The sequence below is a fragment of the Ammospiza nelsoni genome, chromosome 4, assembly GCF_027579445.1.
Source record: "Ammospiza nelsoni isolate bAmmNel1 chromosome 4, bAmmNel1.pri, whole genome shotgun sequence".
NCBI classification, from domain to species: Eukaryota; Metazoa; Chordata; class Aves; order Passeriformes; family Passerellidae; genus Ammospiza; species Ammospiza nelsoni.
The window spans coordinates 52,880,493-52,897,105 of record NC_080636.1 but is presented as its reverse complement, the minus strand read 5'-3'; the positions used below and the strand labels follow the sequence as shown (position 1 = coordinate 52,897,105).

Below are 16,613 nucleotides of genomic sequence, written 5' to 3'. Positions count from 1 at the left end.
AGGACACGGCCTAAAGCTGCTCCAGGAGAGGGTTGGGCTGGATCTGTGCAGGGCCAGAAGTGTGTCTCTCTAACTCAGTAAGTTCCGTGATTCTGTGAAATTAGGGGGAATTCCATCGCAGAAAGGGTGATTAGACATTGGAATGGGCTGCCCAGGGAAGTGATGGAGCCACCCTCTCTGGACGTATCCAAAGAAAGACTGGGTGCGGTTGGACTCAATGATCTCTGCGGTCTTTTCCAGCCTAAGCGATTCTGTGATTCTGTGAAGCCGGGGGCTGTGCAGGGTCACTGCGGCCACGGCCACTGTCGTGTCCCTGCACCTGGCGCGGCCCCAGGCCCGTGTGAGGGGCCGGGCAGGGTCACCCCGGCCACAGCCACTGCCGTGCTCCCGCTGCTGGCGCGGCCCCAGGCCAGTGTGAGGGGCCGGGCGCGGCCGGCGGGCGGGCCGGGGGCGGTGGGGGAGGCTCGGCCGGCGCGGCCGCCGCCGCCGGGGCCGATTGGCCGGGCGGGCTCGGCGGGCGGGGCCGGGCGGCGGCGGCGGGGCCGCGCTGCAGCCTTGGCCGGGGAGGCGCCGCTCTCGCTCCGCTGAGGCGCTGCCGCCGCCGGGCCCAGGCGCGGGAGGAGGTAAGGGCCGCCCGCCCGGGGCATGGGCCGGGGGCGAGGGAGGGTGAGGGGCCGCGCTCGCAAGCGTTTCCTTCTTTTGCCCCTTCCGCTCGCTCCGGTCTCCCTTCTCCTTCAGCCGTGGCTGCTGGGCGGGAAAGGCCGCGGCTGGGTTGGGAATGTCAGGGAGCCGGGCTGGCACATCACGGAGCGGGGCTGGGCACGGCTGGCGCTCCGCAGGGGCTGCCGCGGGACGCCGCAGCTTGATATGCGCGGAATAAACGCGGTCTGTGGCAATTCGTGATACGCAAACTGCAGCAGAGACACCTTTAAATTGCTGCTGTCCACGTCCAGTTTGCTGTCCGGGCAGGGAGGCGTGTCACGGATTGAAAAAAAATAAAACCAAACAACAAAACAACAACGCACCTGCTTTATGGCGAGCTTAACAGCCAGAACCGTACGGTCCTGCCCACATCCGTGGGGCTGGGAAGGCACGGGAGGCAAGTGCACTTGGAGTTGTACATTCCTTTTCACATACGTCGGATCCCCTGGGGCTGCAGGCATGCCTTCGCTTTCTTCCGGGTTTCCTTTTCTTCCCCTTTGCTTCTGGCAGCCTGGAAAATTTCCATCTTCCGAGGAGCAGGCAGCCTGTAAAACCACAGTTTTAATCACCTCATCCCGCTTTAAGTGCTGTGCTTCCCTGCCTGTCTGTAGGAACTGTTTCCCTCCAGGAAAACGTGGACAGATGACCAGGATCAGATGGAGCACCTCAAAGCACATTTCTATCTAGAACTGTCCATCTTGCACTTTGTCTCTCACACCTGTGCCCCCCTTTTCATTTCCTCGGTCTTGTTTTGCCCAGATTTGACTGCCCGGTGTTTGCAGGCATACCAGCTGGGAAAGCACAGACTGTTGTGTGTCCAGAGCTGTTTACATAACAAACTAAAAGAGCAGGTTCCTACTTCTGTCTTGCAGAGACGCTTGGAAGGCAAAACTATCGTCACTATTTTTACTTGCCTGGTGAGAGTTGAATTTGATAGGGAACAAATGCATTAATTAGCTTGTGAGTTTGGATTGATCCTCTGATTCATGCTGTGGATACAGGGTAGTCTAAATATAGCAAGCATTTCATGTTCTCTTCTCAAGCTGACAGAAGTGAAAGCGAGCGTGGGTTTTGCTAATTGACAGGCTTTTAGTTTGGGCCTGCTGTGCTTCACAGAAGGAAGTTAACCTGGTGCTGTGCAAGTCAAGGATAGCATGAAAGAAAAAGCAGCTCCAGGAAGTAAACCAGGTTTTAAATACCTGTAAGTATGCTAAAATAAGGGTGTGATATTGCAATCACCCTGCAGTAGAATGGAAAATCCAAAGATTTCAAGAAGTTCCATATTCAACTGGTGCAACAGCAGTGATTTCCAGAACATTCAGCCTTTTATCAAACCAACAGTTAACCTCTAAGTGCTAAGTAAAGAAACCTTTCCTCTTTTCATGCAACCTAAGAATTGCATGAAAGATAAGCCCACAGCATCTGAAGCAACATGCCTAGAGCTAGGAACAACATGTATATTGAAGGCCTTCTGAAAGGTCTGTCTCTGCCATTTTTCTACTAAAGCAACCCATTACTAATTTACCTTTGATTGCATGTTTTTTGTGAGGTCAGAGACTTTTATCTAGCAACCTAAAAACATAGTTTTAACAAATTTTTCAGATGTAGAGATGCAGTTGTGATTGGCTTGGGCAGAGGACAACAGCAAGGCACTCCAGCCCAGAATTAAAGTGTCTCTGGGGTACCAGTGCTGCTCTTTGCTGCTCAATTATATCAGATCACCCAAATTATTATTACACCCTAATAATAATAATAAATTATTATTATTTTTTTTTCATTCACCATAAGCCAGGGTATATTTAGATCTTTTGTTGTCATATAATACTTCTCACTCATAATTTTGCCCTTAGCAAACTTTTAAGTAATTAAATTAGGAATTCCTCACTGGGCTTATATTTTTAGTGTGGTTAGTTACAGTGATCTGTGTGGTCCAGTTTGAATTACTCCATTGCAAGCACATGTAATTATTACAAACTGCATCCCTGGACTTGGGTGAAGTTGGGTGTTATTCTACAAAAGATCACATAATCCAATCTTTCTGCACTTTTCAGCATGCTAGGTGAGTCATCCTTAGCGAATTTTTGTCTGTGCTGAGCCAAGGGATGTGTTTGAATTTATCTGGGCTGGAAAAGAGATCTGAGAAGCCAGTAGCAGGTCTTGTCTGCCTGTGTCAGCCCATTTCAGGGTTAGGAGGCAGAGAGCCTCAAGCCAGACAAAACAGCAAATAGCTGCAGGGGGTTTTTTGAGGGGGAAGTTTGTATGTACAGTTGTGGATGTCCATGGATACACTCTTAGTAATCATTATCAGAATTTTTTAAAAAATCACAATTAACTTAACAGCTCTGTTAAAAAGTATTATTCAGGATCTCCATAAATGTGACAGAAACAAATATCACATACAGATTAAAAATTTAAAATCTAAGCATGTATCTTTTTCCTCCCTTTCCCCTGGGAGTCACAGTGCAGATATCTCAGCTGGGGTTTGCAGACCATGCGAGATAAGCTCATTTTCTCAACCTTATCTCATATTTTCACATATTCATATTTTAGTACTGTCGTCACTCCCATTTGCTCCATCTCCACCCCTTTGGAAGCTCGGGCTGTCGTTCTGCAGGGGCAGCAGAAGCGCCTCCCTGGCTGTGTGCCTCCCTGGCGGAGCTGGGCTGGATGTGGGATAGTTTCCCGGTGAGTCACGCACATCCCGCTGCAGTGGCTCCCAGGGCGTGCTGCGCTCCGCACGCTTAGCGGGCTCTCAGGGTGACATTGTTTCCCGAATGATGCAACTGAAAATTCCCTTTCCCGTGCTGCTTGTTTCCTGATCGATTCTCCCTCATTCTCTAAGGCATTCCAGCAGCTGCGCACCTTTTGCTCCTGGTCCCTTTTCCCCGGCGAATCTCTGCGAAGACAAGTGATGTCCACAGCTACCCTAATTAGCTTGGTACGGAATGGAGGGTTCCAGGTGAGAAGGAGAGCCGCGCTCACGTCCCGGCTGCTGCAGGACGAGAAGCGCCCCGCAGCCGCCTGCTCCATCTCCACCTGCGAGCGCCGCGCCTCCCGCTTCGACCCCGACGGCAGCGGGCGGCCCACCACATGGGACACCTTCGGCATCTGGGACAACCGCATCGATGAACCCATTCTCCTCCCACCCAGCATAAAGTACGGCAAGCCCATCCCAAAGGTGAGCCTGAGCAACGTGGGCTGCTCCAGCCACATCGGGAAGCGAAAGGAAAATGAGGACCGGTTCGATTACGCTCAGCTGACAGAGGATATCCTGTACTTCGCGGTGTACGATGGGCACGGCGGGGCGGCAGCTGCAGACTTCTGTCATAAGTACATGGAAAAATATATTAAGTAAGTGCTCATCAAGGCAATGTATGTCAAATAAATTACAACCGAGATTCCTTCTTTCATGGGCTGTACATTGTAGCTAAAACTCCCAGGTTATGTAGCCGCCTGTCCTTATGGAACAGCAGGAGCGCTGGGTGGAACAGACATGCTATGAATGACTTAATGCATTAGTGCCTGCTCCATTGGGCAAGCCCAAAACTGCAGGAGACAAAAGCACAATTGTGTCCCTGTCCAGGAAAGGTCTTGGAACACAGGGAGAGTGTGGACTGTTTTCACACAGGCTCTCTGTAATTGTTGACCTGTGGTTTGCTTACACTCTTTTGTAGCTATCATATCCCTGAATGCTGGATAAGGAACTTAGATATTTCCAAAATTGGAGGATCATGCTTTCAGTGCACACAGTAAAATCACATTACCTTTCCACTCAGGTCCAGCATGATTCACTGGGTGCAGGGAGGAGATAAGACTGAGAAACAGATTGATCAGGATGTCTATTTCTTGGAAAGACGTTTAATTTCTTTGTTTACTTGCTTGCTTCCAGGGAATTTCTTGCTGAGGAGGAGAACTTGGAAAATGTTTTGAGCAAAGCTTTTGTAGAAATAGACAAAGCATATGAAAGGCATGCTAATGTCTCTGCTGATGGTAGGTAAAAAAAAATTCTACTCATATAAATGTGGAGAATAAAGTTTGTTTTATTTGCTCAGTAGCTTTGCAGTAAAATGTCCAGAAGACTGGCTTGAAAACAATTTTACTTAACACAGGATTTTGCTCTGGTCACTTACTGCAAATAAAACAATTATGCTTTACCTCCTACAAATGAAATAACTACTGTAAGTCTCAGTCAAATTTACTGGAGGAGTTATGAATCTGAATGTTAGCATAATCATCAATGAATTTCTCTTAATGTGATTCTAAAAAGGATTATGTTTTTCAAGGTAGCAAAGAGTGATTTAGATTTGCAAGGACCATAATTTTACTGGTAAGAAATGTGGAGAGGGGTGTTTTTGATTCTCTTTTTTTAAAAATTATTTTAGGAGTGTGGAGGTGGGTGCTTTTATATGTTTGCTTTAAAGCTGTAAATCCCGTGGATTAAAAGCAACAGTGTCAAAGTTCCCCTTCCTAACTTGGCTGCTGCACCTGAGGAGGAACATAAGCCAAAATTAATGCAATCCATATTGCTTCTGTACAAACAGAATCACAGGAGTAGCTGAGTGGGAAAGGGAAAAAAGCAGTGAAGAGGAAAACAAGTTTGGCCGTGGTAAGGCTGTGGTAAAGCTGGTACCAGCTCTTTTAGACTCCCATTTAATCCTGGCTGTTAATGAAGTTCTTGTATATGTGTCTAGAGACTAAATACCTCTGAAGTTGCAGTTGCAGCAAGCAGAGCTTATAGCAAGTAACATAGGAAGGGAGATAGAAATCCCTGTTCCAGTTCTGTCACAGGAGCTTTCTCAGCTATGAGATACAATTTTGAGAGTCAGTTTAGCCAGTTTTAAAAAGAAAACCCCAAACAAACCCAACTAAAAAAACCCCAAAAAACAAACACCTACCCACAACAGAAAAAAAACCCAAACAAAATCCCCTACAAACAACCAAACAAAAAACTTGTCCCCATGGTGGTGCACGCACTGGTAAAACAGCTGAGGTTTTACCACAAGAACAGAAACTGTAAAAGTCTTCTCTCCAAGAAAGACTGGAAACCAAGAAACCCTGTATGGACTGAAGTGATACTGGATTCTCAAGCTGCTTCTCTGAAGCATTGTTGAGTACAATCAAGTAATGGAGTGGCTTTCTGCACTTTAATTGCTAGATGAATCTAGGTAGGCTCAAATGCAGATCGGGTAGCCTGACTGCTGCAGCACTGCCTCTTACCTTAGCCTGCATCAAGGATTGGGAAAAAAGTCTTAAGCCCTGAGAGGCAGCCCTTAAAAAAGGAGGATCAGATCTATAAAGGTAATTTTCCCATTGCATTTCATGTTGTAAAAAAGACCAGAGTTAATTTTGACCTATGAGCTGAGTTTGAGCTGAGTTTTAGCTGAGCTCTTGAGAGACATCAGCAGAGCAGATGTGCTTTTTATCCCACAGCCTCTTTGCAAATGTATTTTCTTACCAATCCAAATCCAAGACATATTTGAGTACAAGTTTGTGTGCTTCCCTGGATCAGGCCATTTCATTTTCAGATCTAATTGTCCCCTTCCCTGCCCCTTTGTATGTAAGACAGCTCTTGGTTTGGCTCATTGCAGTGACCTCTGTGTCAGAGCAGCTCCTTGAGGAGAAGGATTGAGAACTGTACTGGATGTATTATTCTGTTTTTTTCTGAAAACTATTTCAAATCATAACACTTGGTAGGTGAGACTTACAGAATTGGATAAGAACAATATTTGACAAAGTGTGCAGCAAGCAGAGCATTTTAGAACTGCTTGTAGGATTTTTTTCATAACCAATTAACTGGTGCTGCTTAATGCCAGAAAACGTATGCGATGGTTACCAGGATACTGCACAAGCCCCCTTCATTAAAAAAGCAAAATAGAGGGTAAAAGAGTTGCCAAACATCCACAGGGGCCACGCTCTGGCAGGCACTCAGTGTTTCTCAGGCTGAGCACCTGCAAGCTCTTGCAGGAACATCAGGGATCTAAGAGAGCCCATTGTTCTTGGCTGGAAATCAAGCTCTAAGGCAAAGAACGGAGTAACAGGGTGCAAAGTCAAGTTTGGATTTCTGAACAGATTAAACTTGTCACATATCTGTTGTTAAAGTAACTCAATACTTTGTTGATTGCTTCGTGTGGATATTTCTGTTGTTGCTTATGTTTTGAAAGTTTCATAAAATTTCAGTGCTTGGCATGTGTCTGTTAGAATCCTGCTTCCAAACTGATTCAGTTTGCCAGCAAAATTTCTGATTAAGTGTGGCTATTCTGGATGTGACAGTCAATACAGTTGCTAGAGTGTCTTGAAGTTGGTGGTTGATTGTGTAACTTGGTGTATCTGGGTTACACTGGAAGCTCCCCAAGACTGACTCCTTTTGAAACCTGGCCATAGCTGAGGAAGTGCAAAATAATAGCTTTGACTTGTTCCAGCAGATGACCCTTCCAGGACTCACTCCTTTCACTGTGTCTGCAAAAAAAAACCAGTGCACATTAAGGATGTCCAGCTCTTTACTAACACACAGCCAGCTCTAAAACTTGTACCTGGGTGTTTGAAGGAAACTAAACCCTGGGACAAATCCCTGTAGCCAGAATGGCAGGTTTGAGGCATTGCTTATAGTACTATTTAAGGAGTAAGACCTTACATAAGGCATAAATTTAACAGGACTAGAGAGGTTCCTTGTTGGGGGACTCCAGCTATGTCTTCAAGGGCATGGCCCTCTGTAGGTCACTTAACAATGATACAGTATTTGAAATGATAGATAGAAAATACATAGCATGGTAGCTCCTGTGAGCTTTCAATAATAGAAATGGTTTATGTGTGTGTTCCAGGCACTGCTGCTGTGTCTGGCATGCAGTTCACCAGTGCTATTGCCAGCTCTATTGGCCTGCTGGGGCCTGCTCCAGTAACCCCTCTGACAGTGACCTATACCTGCTGTTTCACACAAAAGCATAAGAAACTTGCTGTAGGCAGGTCTGGGATAATCTCTGCTCTGCCTGAATCCTGTGTAATCATTAACAGCTTAGAACCCTGAAGCTTGGTGTTTGATACCTCTTCAAAAATTTGTTTTCATTCACATCCATGCATTTAAATACAGGCCAGTCACTTTCAAATCACTGCTAAAGTTAGGTATAGACCATAAAGGAAGCTCACATCCAACAAATGACATTATCCATGTCCCTAGAGATGAGCAGAATTTTCTGCTATTTTTTACCAGCCATAAAAACTAAAATGTAAAGGCTGAAAAGCTTTGCTCAGCAAGGATAGAAATAAGAAATTAAATTCTTTGCTTGAGGAAATTTGAGCATTTTCCTGAAGAAATGTGAGACAAAGCCTTTCTTGGCCTACTGGAATCCTATCAGGTATTGTTACTGCTTCTGTTCACTGTGAGCCAGAGAAAACAAGAGGGAGTTTGTCCATCAACCTCCACATTCAGTGCATCCAACTCTAATCACATTGGCCACTCACATCTGGAATAGCCATCTTGTTAAAACATAACCAGGTATTAACTTGTCTACCCATGTTTGAAAGCATTCTTACTGTTGAATCTTATTATGCCAACAAACAGCTGAAGTTATTTTAAAGTAATTCTATTTTTAAAGTAATGTTTGTTTTGTTGGGCTTTTGTAAAGTTACCGTTCAAAAATGATTTTCATTTCTTTAAATATGTTAACCTGCAACACTGAGGGAAAGGGAGAGCTGCAGAAATTGTACTTGAGTATTTAATAAATTTATCAGCATTGTAAAGGCAGCCTTTTTATCCAAGGGCTCTGATTATAACCTCATCAATTTAGAAGATACTAATTACAATATTAAAGGTATGTTTGTTTTGGCTATTTCCCATTAGTCAGAACAATTCATAAACTTCTATCCAGTGCCTTTAAGGTGGCCCCATTTCATTTGGCACTAGTTTGAACTCCCCATATTGGTGTAATTACCTTGAGGGAGCAGATGTTCTTCAGTGGCCACTCTTGCCATTTATGAGACAGCTGGTCCTCTAGCATTGATAAAATTCTTCATTTGATAGGTTGGTTGGTTACTTATCTCCATAGGGGAAACTAAATTTAGATTTTATTTGGGTTGAATTTAAACTGGTTTTGTCACACAGTTTTAGTGAGAAGGTGAGAACACTGGCCAGTATTTCCCCAGAAATACCAAGGCTGATTTACCAAGGCCAAAGATGCAGGTGCTTCCTACGTGACCTGCACAGGGCAGTGCAGGCAGACCTGACAGTGACTGACTCCACCTCCTGTTCTGCAGCCCTTATTCTCACATCTCCAGTGTTGCAGGTTTATTTTGTCTGAACAAAGTCCCTGGGTGAATTTCCTATTTGCCTCTGTGTGCGTGTTATTTGTGGCAGACACTGTACCTGGTCAGCAGCTCTAGAACTGGAGGCCCTGGACACTTTAAGCTGGGCTTCAGTGGAAAAAGAGATCTGCTTAATTTTGTCCCAGGTGAAGGAGTCCAGCGGTTCCTAGCCTGGACTACTGGAAGGTTTCCACATCCTCTTTGTCACATTAGTTGAGATGACTTGCAGTAGAAGTTGTCCAGTGAGTGTTAAGAACCTATTGAAAGATCTTAGTTTTATAGTGATATTGTTAGGAAAACAAACTCTTTAATTGTTAAAACCAATACATGTGCTGATGCAACGTATTTTGTGTTAAACTAGTAGCAGTTGTAGAAAAGCATTAGAAATGCAATCCCATCATCATTCCTGTGGTTTTGAGCTGCGCTAGAAATCACATAATGCTACATCTGGCTTCATGCATGTTCTTGCATCCCTCCTCAGAGCATGAACTGGATCCAAGGAAGAGATTGTGAGCAGCATGTATTTTTTCCTAGGAGTGCTATTTAACTAATAAAGTTCAAGTCACTATGTTCATTACCACAATTCTGGACAATATATTTTTCTTTAGTGCCAGCCCTTGATTTTGTGATAGCAGCTCTTGTCATTGGGAGTTTGCACTGAAAAGATGCAGATCCACCCGAATTCCAAATATTTCCAGTCTTCTGTGAATTGAAGAATGTGATTTAACTTTTCATATGTTTCTCAGCATAGTTCTAAAACCACAGAATGAAATGGGAAAGTAGCAGCAGTTCTGCATTAATTTTAATGTCTATATAAAAGGTATCTTCTGTAAAATAAATAGGTAGTTTAACATAGGTTGCTCTATTTCACTTGTTCTAACTGTTGGCTAAAACAGGTATTTTACTGGTTCTACTAAAATTTCTAATTGCACTGGTACTTTTTAATATCTTATTTTCATAATGTGCCTCAAAGTGACCCTGCACTGGGCTAGTTCTTGCTTCAGATGTGTCCTGGTTTAGGGCAATTGGTAGAGAACCTCCAAAGGAGGGCCCCTCCAGAAAGCAAACCCACACGTCCCCTCCCCGCAACCGGTTTGGGAAGGATTCCTCGGAGAGAAGTGGAACGAACCTGTTTATTTAACAGGCACAGCATCCCCCAGCACATAAAATGAACAATACCCGATGACACTGCTCTGAGAAAGTTGACAAAATCAGAAAGTCTCTTTCGGGGGTGGTTGCTCTGCTCTCAGTCCCTCCGGCGCTGGGCAGCTGCTGCAGCCGAACGGTGCAAACCCTCGGTGTTCCCAGGTCCCAGTCCGGAGCAGGTTCGAGATGGTCACAGAAACAGGAGAGGAGAAACAGTCCAGGAAGGAATTTGGACTGTTTAGCTAAACTAGCTAATAAGCAGAAGCCAAAGCAGAGCAGAAGCAAGAGCAGAAAGAGAGCAAGCAAAGCAGCAAGCCAAAAGCAAAAAGCCAAAACAGCCCTATGTACTGCCCGTCTCTGTGTCCCTGATAAGAGAAACCCAAACAAAACTTTCACTCCTCAGAGACAGTCTTAAAGGCACAGAACAGATAAATGGGGATACAAGCATCATAACGTCACCCCAGGACAAGATGAGAAACAGGATGTCAGTGCCCACCAGTGCCACCAGTCAGAAGCTGCCACATCCAGTTTCCAGTGTCCCAGCCTGCATGGCCCTGGCACAGCCCAGGGTGTGACCATGGCCACTGACGGTCACCCCTGACCTGCTGGTTCAGCGTTCAGCTAAACCCAGTCCTGGCTGCAGTAATAATACCTGTTTTAAATACTAACACCAGCTTAACCCACCTGTTTGTGAGGGTTTGTGTTTGGGTTTTTTTGATTCGTGGACTCGCTGCTTTCACTGCACAACAAGGCTCAATGCATCTTCCAGGGCTTGGTGACTTCAGTTTGCTCCCAGCCCCATTTGACTTACAGGGTGCTGAGACCTCACAGGACTGGGGAAGGAGGCTGTAAAGATCTCACAGTTCTTGCATTTCTGTTGCTACCTGTTGGCATGTGGTCAGATTTGGGGCTGCCTGGCATTCCTTGGGGTCAAACACAAAGTCCTGTCTCAAATCTGTCCCATGTCCCCAGGGCTGCAGGGCTGCAGGACCAGAGGTAGGAGCACATGTAGTTGTAGCTGATCTCTGCAGAAGCAGTGGTGGAAAGACAATGAAATGTTAACTGTTAGCATATGAAAGCAAGAATATAACTGGGGAGTCACATTCCTAAGCAAGCCCAAATCTCATCTCAAATTGGCTTGCTTTGAAAAACCAGAACAACTGGAAAAGCCCAGAAAGCAGGTGACCTACAGAGGCCCTTTCAAAGGAAATTGCATTGGCTGTAGATGCAAATGTATTCCAGGCAGTAGCCGGTCCTGTCCAGATATTTTGGTATAATAGCTCAGGTTAGCAGGAGCTCTCCAGGCCTCTCTTGCTGGGTTACCTCTGCAGAATCTGCAGGAAGAGAAGATAACAACTGTAAAGTGGGACTTGCCCTTTCAAAAAGCAAAGAAAATGAGGCAAGCTGGGCATTTTTTCTGGTATTTCTTCACTGCAGATGATACAACAGATCTTTTTCCTAAAATAGGCACTTGCATTTCTCTTTTTCAAGAGTTTCTTTTTTTTTTTTCTTTTTTTTTTTTCTTTTTTATCTCCAGACCATTGTAGCAATTGAAATGAGAAGCCCTCAAATCTGCTTGCATGAGTGAATCCAGGCAGGTCCCTGGGTGCAGTCAGCCAGCCCAGCTCCCTCCCTTGCCCTGTAGAGGAGGGCAGCACCAGGGCTCTGTTTCGCCCTCTGGGCACTCACAGTGAACCCTGTCAGCTGATCTCAGCAGTGCCCCAGAGGTTCCCAGACAGCCACTGCCACCTGCACCAGTCTGCAGGCACAAGGCAAGGCTGAATCCCAGAATCCATCTTCACCTTTGCGTTGGGACCTCCAACAAGTTCACAGGGAGCACCTTTCCCGGAAAAAGCCAGGAAGCCTGTAGGCTGAATCCCCCTCTGGGGCAAGCAGAGGGGGAGTAACAGCTCTGACAGTGACAGAAGGATGCCACAGACTGATCTACTGCTTCCCTCTGGTGGAATTACAATTACTGGAACTATAATTTATCAATTACTGTAACTATAATTTATCAATTACTATATAATTGCCTGCTTCACCACCTAAAAGAAAGAAAGAGCCATCAGCTTTATGGTGACCTACTTGTGCAGTCACTGTGCCCAGGGATAAGGACAATAACCCTGTAACTTGAGGTGAGCTCATGGGGCTGGAAAACGGCTACAAACTGAAAGGAAGCTACTGTACCTTGTACTGCTTTTATTCCACTTGCCCTGTTTGCATGGAGCCATGTTGTTGCACAGAAACACAGAAACACTTCATCCTTCCCACCTCCCCTCTCTTCCTCTCCACTCCTACATGCATGAATGTTTGCTTTTTTTTTGTGTATGTGTAAATTTAGTTTTAACTTCAAAGCAGTTACTTGCTGATTAGGTAGAGCACAAGTTGTCTTTATTTTACCAATTGAAATTGTTGCTGTTTTAAAGGACTCCACTCTTTGAGGCAGTGCTAAAACTTCTCTCTTTGATGACATTTGTAGCAACTCTGCTGAGCTCTGGGACCACTGCAACAGTGGCTCTGCTCCGGGATGGAATTGAGCTGGTTGTGGCAAGCGTGGGAGACAGCCGTGCTCTGCTGTGCCGGAAAGGAAAGCCCGTGAAACTCACCATTGACCACACTCCAGAGAGAAAGGAGGAGAAGGAGAGGTACCTGCAGGCTGATGATGTGGCTTCCTGAGCACAGTGGACAGCAGAAGTCCAACTGCTGCTGGGTTGGGCCATAAAGAAAGCAGAGTTGGACACAGAGCCCTTAGACCGCTCTGAGCTGGCAGTAAGCTCCAGCCACTGGGTCCCGTTTAGAGGACCAGGGATGTGGAAAGACCTCCATGAGCATAAGATCTCAGCAGTAAGATCAGCATCACTGAAATTCAGAACAGAGCTCTGACCACAAGGTTTAGACTTGTACAAAAGTGCCAAGTTAGAACCAACTCAGAACCTGAGAAAATGCACTGTGGTTCCCAGGTCAGGACTCAGCCCACCAAGACACATCACTTCCATAGAGCCCTTCAAACAGATAAAGCCAACCCTCAGCCCCCAGCATAGGCTCTCCATACATCATTCCTCATTCTAGCTACTGACAGAAATAGAGGATAGAGATAGGGGTAATGGTGTGAAGCAGTAACTCATTTGCTTTTTCTTTTGTGCTTCTGGACAGGATTAAGAAGTGTGGTGGCTTCATTTCCTGGAACAGCTTGGGACAGCCTCATGTGAATGGTAGACTTGCAATGACGCGGAGCATAGGAGATTTGGATCTTAAAAACAGTGGTGTGATAGCCCAGCCAGAAACAAAAAGGGTTCAGGTAAAAGATGGTCTGGTTTACAGGGACAGCAGCACTTGGACTAAGGGCTTCATAGGTATTTGATGCAGTGGTGCTACCCACACAACACAAGCCCAGGTGAAGCCTGATGGCCATGCATTGTTTTTTACTGAAATAACCAGAGAACAACTCTCATTAAGTTGTTTCAGATTAACAGGGCAGAAAGGAATCTGGTACTAAATTCAACCAGATCAACTTCTAAATCTCACTTCTCACAGCAAAATATATGATGAGGGAAGAAAGACAACACATGATATGTATTACAGGTGTTAGTCTGTTTGGGTCCTGTGGTCAAATGAATAATTTTGAGGCTAATGCTGGTATAAAACCATCACTGAGAACTGGGTGGGATATGGATGGGCTGTCATCAAAAAAGTAGGATGTAGAGAGATTTGCACAGTTGAGAGGAAGAGGGGGAGGAGGAAACGACAGCTGCATGTATCTTACTGTGGCTCTGTAGTCATCTAGAAAACAAACACTCAGAAGGTATTCAACCTCCACTTTGACAGGAAGCTCTCCTGTCAATTCATATTCTGTTTGTTACTTTTCCCCAATGCACCTCCCAGGGCCCCAAGAACTTCCATTGGTTTAGTCCCAATAGAGTGCCACCCACAAGGGGTTTAGGGAGATGACTGTAGTGTTATCATGTCTTCCTTGAAACCCTCAGCTTCAGGAGACATTTTGCAGGAGAGCACACAGCACCCCAAGAAAATAAAAAAGTGTTTTGCAAGAGTGTAAAACCATGGGGGCTGTTGCCTTGCCCTGCAGCACTCACCCAGGTCATGCACCCCGTGTGCTTCTGTTGCAGCTGCAGCACGCAGACGACAGCTTCCTGGTGCTGACCACCGACGGCATCAACTTCATAGTGAACAGCCAGGAGATCTGCAACTTCATCAGCCAGTGCCATGACCCTGCTGAGGCTGCCCACGTGGTCACTGAGCAGGTAATGCCAGCGCTGCTCTGGCCACCAAGGGCTCCTGCTTGGGCTGGTTTGGCTTAAAAAACTAGAGTTTTGTTTATACAGTACCACACATTCAATTAAATTGAATGGTGCTGGCTGAGACATTCACTATTCCTGCTGGCCAGCCTTTTCCTTGCCCTGGGTCTTGCCACATCCTTGCCAGGCATCATTCAATGAGCTTGTTTAGCTCACTGTCCACTGAACTGCACGGGATTGTAACTGCAGCTTCTGCCTGTGCTGAAAATGTCACTGTCATAGACAGAAATGGCCAGTTTCTGACCATGGTTCTGGATGGTAGCATATCCTATGGGAAGCTCTGGGGCATATCAGAATGGAGGATCAGGGCTGGGAAGGGGCAAGGGAGTCTCTGGCCTCAGGGTGTGCTGTCCCAGGTGAAGCCAGACATTGTTTCTCTTTCCAAGCGAGACCCCGATGCTGACACTTCGTTTCTGCTCTCAGGCAGTGCAGTTTGGCACTGAAGACAACAGCACAGTTGTCATAGTGCCATTTGGAGCTTGGGGCAAGTACAAGAACGGGGACATTACCTTCTCCTTCAGCCGCAGCTTCGCTTCCAGCGGGAGGTGGGCATGAAGACAAGGGCGCAGCGATCCCTTCCTGCCATCACCTGGACACAGTGTGCTACAGGAGAACACCTCCATCTGTTCCTAGGCTGACTCAGTGTCTTGTCCATCTCTTCTGTTCCCAGTGTTAGAAGATGCCACTGCTCCCTTGGTGCGTAGTGCCCGTTGTTGCTTACGGCTGACCGTGTCTCGCTGCCTGCGTCATTCCCGGCAGCGTCCTGGGTTTGTCGCCCCAGCAGCTCCACACATCACTTTGTTCACACAGACGAGGTTCTGGGCTTTCACCTGAGGCTGGAGGGGGTGCACAGTCATTTCATGCCTACCTGTACTCCTCAGGACCCTCAGCTCCCTGGCAGCTGGGTCCCTGAGCCACATGCTGGCTTCCTTGTCCGATAAAACATGGGGGAACAAACGCACAATGTTCTTAGGTAGACAGAAAGAGGGTTTGTTTCCTTCTTCTGCTGCAGCCACCTGAAACTCCCCTGTGCTCCAGGAGAAGTGGGTGAAAAATAAAGGAGAAGTTTTAGAATGTTTAGGTTCTATGCCAGTGGCATTTGGTGTAGCTGTACAAGTTCCTGAGACAGTGCTGCTTTGTGCTCTCACTGCCAGCATCTGTGATCCTCTAGCTCCAAGGAGACAGACCAGGCTGGAGCCATGTGCTGTTGGACAGATGGGAACCTTTCTCCATTGGGTCCAAAGCCTGTGCAGTCTCTGTGGACCATGCAGCAGCCCCTTGCACTGTCTTCTCTTTGCTGTCAGTGCCTGACAGAAGCACAGAGGAGGGAAAAAGACGCACAGTTTTGATATCAGAGACTTATCAACTTGAATTTCTTTTTTTTTTTTAATAAAGAAAATAAGCTAATTTCAAAGAGTTTACTCCTCAAGATCTGATGCTTAACACAGTTTATTTCTTCATACATACATGAGGATTTTCCTGCCCTCTGCTGAAGTTGTCTGAGTTAGTTGTGATCTCTCACATTTCTTCATGGTACACAAGGAGGTATAAATTGCCCCAAACTAGCTAAAGAAAGGAGAGAGCATTGTAACAATGTAAGGTAATTTTTGTAAGTTTTGGGTGTTGTTTCTAGTAGATATCAGATATTCAGATACCAGAAAGGAATATTATCCTTAAAGGAAGTGTTTCCACTTCCCTTCTTGGAGGGGAATCTGTATCCAGTGTACATGATGGGGGACCAGAGCTCTGATCCAGCTCATATCACTGCTGTGACATGGACTGCAGGTGACATGTTGGCACATCTGTCCTGGTGTGCCTCATTCAGACCTCTTCCTTCCTCTACTCCATGTCAGCTGTCAGCTCCTGTGGCAGTGAAATATGGACAGAGAAGAATTGGTCTTTTCTCAGACTTGCCACAGTATTTTTCCTTCTATGGATGCTTCCAACAGCACAATGGTAAAAACAAAACAAAATGAAAGAGAAGTTGCCTGATGTTAAATTACCTTGTAAAAAAAGAAAAAGAATTCTGAGGTGCCTGGACTGATTCTGGTTTTCCATTGTGAAGTACATATCTTTATTACTTTTATCCCTTTCCTTTAGTCCAGGGTTAGCCCTTAGGCAGTCAGTCCATTAGTTTTTCCTTGCCTGTGGTGGAAG

The 16,613-nt window shown here is 45.9% G+C and overlaps 1 protein-coding gene across 2 annotated transcripts; it reads left to right on the top strand.

Moving 5' to 3' along the window:
- The first annotated feature begins 555 nt into the window (after positions 1 to 555).
- PPM1K (protein phosphatase, Mg2+/Mn2+ dependent 1K) lies at positions 556 to 16,480 on the top strand. Of its 2 annotated transcripts, XM_059470100.1 has the most exons (8): positions 575 to 623; positions 3,253 to 3,387; positions 3,545 to 4,053; positions 4,592 to 4,692; positions 12,623 to 12,788; positions 13,297 to 13,441; positions 14,268 to 14,402; positions 14,880 to 16,480. In XM_059470100.1, the coding sequence occupies exons 2-8, from the start codon at positions 3,370 to 3,372 to the stop codon at positions 15,009 to 15,011; spliced, it is 1,206 nt and encodes a 401-aa protein (XP_059326083.1). In that variant the 5' UTR covers positions 575 to 623; positions 3,253 to 3,369; the 3' UTR covers positions 15,012 to 16,480. The 2 variants fall into 2 exon arrangements, with proteins under 2 accessions (XP_059326084.1, XP_059326083.1); XM_059470101.1 differs by lacking the exon at positions 3,253 to 3,387 and having other exon boundaries at positions 556 to 623.
- Positions 16,481 to 16,613: the final 133 nt, after the last annotated feature.